Source organism: Rattus norvegicus, chromosome 10 (genome assembly GCF_021556685.1).
Source record: "Rattus norvegicus strain SHRSP/BbbUtx chromosome 10, alternate assembly SHRSP_T2T, whole genome shotgun sequence".
Taxonomy (NCBI): Eukaryota; Metazoa; Chordata; class Mammalia; order Rodentia; family Muridae; genus Rattus; species Rattus norvegicus.
The window spans coordinates 112,660,514-112,665,632 of record NC_141543.1 but is presented as its reverse complement, the minus strand read 5'-3'; the positions used below and the strand labels follow the sequence as shown (position 1 = coordinate 112,665,632).

Here is a 5,119-nt window from a genome sequence, read left to right as displayed (position 1 = left end):
ATCTGTAATGGGATCTGATGCCCTCTTCTGTGTACTCATGTACATTAAATAAATCTTGAGAGAGAGAGAGAGAGAGAGAGAGAGAGAGAGAGAGAGAGAGAGAGAAGAAAATGACACCAAAAACACAGAGGAAGACTTCAATTTTCTCCTGGCCTTTAATCCTCTAAATTCCCCCCAATTTTCCTTCCAGGTCACAGGACTAGTCCTTATTTCTTCTCTCTCTTGATGTCTCCTGTGGAGACTCCTGGTTAGGGATGATAAAGAGGTGGACCGGTCAGCCAGCCAGTCAAGGAGGACAGCTGGGGTCAGCTAATTATATTGGTATAATTAGAGTGCCTTCCTCCACTTGACTTGCTGTGCCCGCTGCCACCAAGCTCCACCTTCACCTTCAGGAAGCCCCTCCCTCTGTGTGTCACCACCAATCTTATTGAACTACCACGCCCCTGTTTCTTTCCCGGGGGTTGTTGGTGTGGTCTTTCACAGTACTCAGTAATGTGTTGCAACTGGAGTGGCTGATTTGGCTCTGATCGGCTGGATTTGGGCATCATGACTCAGGCACTGTTGGCTTTGCTACTTACACTGGCTAGAATCCTGCCTGGCCCCCTGGATGCCCAAGGTAAGCATCCCCGAGGCAGGGCTCCCAGGGGACATCTGACACACCTGCCTGGGTTGGCGCTGACTTGACTTCCCTGAGTCTTAGTCCTGAGGTAGTCCCAGCTCCGTGGAAAAGCAGAGGCTTGAAAGCTTTAGTTTATGGATTAACACTTACCCTTGGTGCTTATGAGAACGTTGTTCTTCAGTTCCCTTTCAGAGCAGCTGCCTGTGGGAAGTCTTGTGGTGAGGTGCAAAAGATCTACAATAAGATTATGGGAGGCTCAGGCTCCCAGGCACAGTGCTTGTGCAAAACCAGCATAGTGTTCAGTCTGTGAGATGCTGAGGTTTGCACTCTGTCTGGTGTACACAGGAAAATGGTTGGCATGGGTGCCAGACAGGACAAACAGGGCTGGAATCTGAAAGAGTGGGTATCCCATGCACAAGCCAACACCTCTTGCACAGGACCATGGGCTCTGGATGCTTGAAATGATGAGGGAGGAGGATATTAAGTAACCAGCATTGGAAAGAGAAGGCAAAGAGGAGATAGGACAATGGCTGCCGGGGAGTGAGTCACTTAATAAAAAAAGAAAGGATACAGTCAAGGTGGGGAGTAGCCAAAAAGGAAGAAATCCTTGTGTTGGGTGCAACAAAGTTGCAGAGAGCCCTCCCTGAGGACCAAGAGCTGTTCTGGACTTGAGCATAGTCAAAGTGGCCGGACATCAGCACCTAGAGCTGCTCCAACATCCCCACAGCATCTACACTTGATCTTAGCCAAAAGGCCGAGAAGCAATCCCCACAGCATCTAAAGTGCCATGTTAGCCCAGAATTGACCATAGGCCTGGCCCCAAGTCCCTACAGCATTCTTGCAGAGAGGTGTGATCGATTGAGGAGGTATCTCACAGGGATACAAAATGGGACAGTGAAGCCTGGAGATGTAGAGTGTGCAGTTTCTGACCGGCCCCTCCCTGTGCACAGCAAAGTGAGAACGCGAGCGTGTGTGTGTGTGTGTGTGTGTGTGTGTGTGTGTGTGTGTGCAAATGGTGCATATGCTGTGAGAGATGCTTGAGAATACATAAAGACATATAGGAATGTAGGATATATGGAGTCTTTGAGACATGTGTTAACGTGTTTGAGTCACCACATGCTGTGTTCCGGCTCAGTGCTAACAGAGGCTGGTCCTTCATAGAGGTACATCAGTCTCCCCGAGTCGTGATCGCCTCCGAGGGAGAGTCCATCAACATCACCTGCTCTACAAGAGGGGATTTGGAAGGGCTCATAATGAAGCGGATCTGGCCACAGGCTTCCAATGTGATTTACTTTGAAGACGAATTGGAGCCCACAGTAGACAGTGCCTTCTCAGGCCGAATTAATTTCTCTGGGTCCCAGAAGAATCTGACCATCATCATGAGCCTTCTCCAGGAGGCAGACACTGGAGCCTACACCTGCGAGGCCGTCAGAAAAGTCAGTGTCCATGGCTTGTTCACCACGGTTGTGGTGAAAGGTAAAGATCTGCCCATCTGACTACTTGTTGCTAGGGACCTTCTTGGCACTTGCTGAAGCTGTCTGCTCAGAGCCTATTTCTTCCTGAAAGCCTCCTAATAGTACCCATAGTGGGCTTGAACCCTAAGGCTTCCGGTGGGGATCCCCTCCACACCTGTTCATGTCTTCCACCAATGGCTTTTTGTTCATTTTTCCAGAAAAACTATCCCATGAAGCGTACAGATCCCAGGAACCTCTGCAGACATCAGTTTCCCTCCCAGCTGCCATTGCTGTAAGCTTCTTCCTCACCGGGCTGATCCTTGGGGTGCTGTGCAGCATGCTGAGGAAGACGCAGGTCAGTGTGAGCCTAGGGCTGTTATCAGCAAAATGACCCTTCTCATGGGCTTAAGGCAGAGATCGGTCAGGATGTACATGATAAGAAGCTGAAGATTCAGGGAGCCATGAGGGTGAGGCATCTCTCAGAGACACAGAATGGGAGAGTGAAGCCTAGAGGGAGAATGTGGGGCTTCTGACCAGGTCCCAAAATGAGATAATGTGCATGTGCGTGCACGCGCACGTGTGTGCGTGCACACTATTTGAGATGCACTAGTGTAAGTGAATCTTTATGAATGTAAGATATGCAAAGCCTCTTTGTCTTTGAGTCATCATGTACTGTGTGAGAAAGGTCCTGACGATGGTCAGCTCTTCTGACCACACAACTGCTTGCCCTGGGCCCTGCCTACGGTTGATTCTGTCAGGTGCAAATGGAAATCGATCTGTCCCCCAGGTCTGGGAAAACTGCACGTTGCTGAATTAAAGGGGTTACTTGGAGACAGGGGTACTTTGCCTGGGTCACCAGGCTGGCCACTGTCTGGGTGACAACAGGCTGTCTTTTCAGATCAAGAAACTGTGTGCCTCAGGGAATAAGGACTCTCTGTGCGTCGTGTATGAAGACATGTCCTGCAGCAACCGCAAGATACCATGTACCCCCAACCAGTACCAATGAGTCCCTCTGCCCGCAGCCCCGTGCCTTGTTTCAGCAAAGTTCACAGCAGTCCTGCTGACCCACCCAGCCTAACTCCCCCAGCACCTTTCCTGTGGCACTCAAATACCCCCTTACTGTTTCTGGCTGGGTGAGATTCCTCCTCTGTAAGCTTCCCTACAAGGCTCTGCAATCTGTCACCTACCCTAGCCAGGTACCCCTGACATCAAGGACAAAGCTGGAAGGGGAAAAGTGATGCCTGCCTTGGCACAGCCTGGCCAGGAAAAATTAAATAAACAAATACATAAATAAAGCACTTTTTTGTCGTCTTGTTTTCCTCCTCAGACCATGGCTTCTTCTAGCCAGCTCCTACCTGAAGAGGGCAGGGATTCAGATTGTCAGACCTCCAGGGTTCTGTGTCCAATGTCTGTGAGAGCAGAGGAAGGCAATGTGGGGGTGGGGGAGCTCTCCTGCCTCAGCACTCCAGACACCCCACACAGAGCGGCTCATCTGCGCAGGTGAGAGCCAGAGACAACACCCTCACCCGTTCTAGATGGTCACGTCCCTGCCGGATCAGCCTTACTGGGTTTCTTCAGTGCAGCCCTCAGTGAGAACAGCATAAAGTGGCAGTTCTCCTGGACTCGCCCTTGTCTCAGTCCCCAGGGGGGAACGTGAAGTGACCACAGCACTATCCCAGCACCTGGGGCCAGCCCAGGTTCCAGTGTTGCACCTGGGGATAGGAACCCTCACTTTCCCACTTGTGGGTAGGGAGACTGAAAGTTATGGGTACCCAGTTGATACATGGTGAGCTGCCCTGTCCCCATCTACTTCACCATGGACCCTGAGGGTAGCTGAAGGACCAGGAAAAGAACAAAGTCAACATGTGTGTGCTAGCCTCGCATCTGCTCCAGACTCTCAGCTGCCACTACTTGTCTCCTGCTGTTCTGTTCCATCCCTGTTGCCAACAGAATGAGGTGGGTAGAGAGGACAAGTGACCAACAGCAGTGGTGCAGTAGGGAACTTAACAAATAGCCCTGCCCTGTGCACCTGGGAAATGGGGTATCGTAGAATCCAATGGAGAGGGGCACCCTTCGACCCAGACCACAGCTCCATTCAACTCTCCACAGAGCATCCCGTGCTGCCAACCAGTCCCCCAGTTCAGCCTCCCTTACCCAGGTTGACCTCTGCCCCCCAAGCTTCCATCATGGCCCTCACAGAGACCATGTGCACCATGACACTATTGTGTGGTCACTAAGGTGACTGTGACAAGAAAGCCTGAAGCAGTCACATAAGTCACTGGAGTTGTGAGCACCCAGCCTACCATGCAGATAGATCCCTATCTAGGGCTCATGGGAGCCTCCTGGAATCGATAGGGTTAAAACTCCTGTGGGGTAGCTAAGGCCTCTGTTAATAAGCCCCAGCAAGCCTTGTCCCTTTGTCCTTTATCGCTCTTACTTGCAACCCTAAGTCCTATCAATCTGGCCACTCCTGGGTCTATGTGGCCTCCTAGACAACACTACCAGCTTCCCTTAGGAAATGTGTATTCTCAGATTTCAGTGGTGCCTCTAAGACATGAGGCCCCCCTCTAAACCTAAACTCTGGCCCTCTGTCCTCCATCTAGGCCTGACCAGGCTGACCCAGCTTCCCTGTCTTCTCCACCCCTGGTATCTCAGACGAGCCCAGTCACTCTAGCACTATTTGGTCCTCCCTGCAGGCCTTTGTGAGCAGGGTTTTGCTCAGCCAGGGGTCATCCACAAAGATTCCTCTCTCAGGAATAAAGAGAACCTGGCTAAGATGTCTACTGATCCAGAGGCTAACAGTGAGCCCTGAGACTAAGTTTGTGCCTGACCACAATGGCAAGTCTAAGACAAAGTTAATGTTGTCAGCTGCGTGCTTAAAAAAGAAAAAATCGGGGTTGGGGATTTAGCTCAGTGGTAGAGCGCTTGCCTAGGAAGTGCAAGGCCCTGGGTTCGGTCCCCAGCTCCGAAAAAAAAAAGAACCAAAAAAAAAAAAAAGAAAAAAAAGAAAAAAATCTCAAATAAAAATGGACGATGAGGAACTAGC

The 5,119-nt window shown here is 50.8% G+C and overlaps 1 protein-coding gene across 2 annotated transcripts; it reads left to right on the top strand.

Moving 5' to 3' along the window:
* The first annotated feature begins 479 nt into the window (after window positions 1-479).
* Window positions 480-3,369, top strand: Cd7 (Cd7 molecule). Of its 2 annotated transcripts, none has more exons than XM_087572606.1 (4): window positions 480-616; window positions 1,755-2,095; window positions 2,292-2,428; window positions 2,972-3,368. In XM_087572606.1, the coding sequence occupies exons 2-4, from the start codon at window positions 1,873-1,875 to the stop codon at window positions 3,077-3,079; spliced, it is 468 nt and encodes a 155-aa protein (XP_087428732.1). In that variant the 5' UTR covers window positions 480-616; window positions 1,755-1,872; the 3' UTR covers window positions 3,080-3,368.
* Window positions 3,370-5,119: the final 1,750 nt, after the last annotated feature.

Excerpts from the sequence above, each read along its gene's own strand:
- Cd7 (XM_087572606.1), top strand. The coding sequence starts at position 1,873 with ATGAAGCGGATCTGGCCACAGGCTTCCAATGTGATTTACTTTGAAGAC. Across the intron at positions 2,096-2,291 it reads CACCACGGTTGTGGTGAAAG|AAAAACTATCCCATGAAGCG; the intron begins GTAAAGATCTGC and ends TCATTTTTCCAG. Across the intron at positions 2,429-2,971 it reads GCATGCTGAGGAAGACGCAG|ATCAAGAAACTGTGTGCCTC; the intron begins GTCAGTGTGAGC and ends CTGTCTTTTCAG.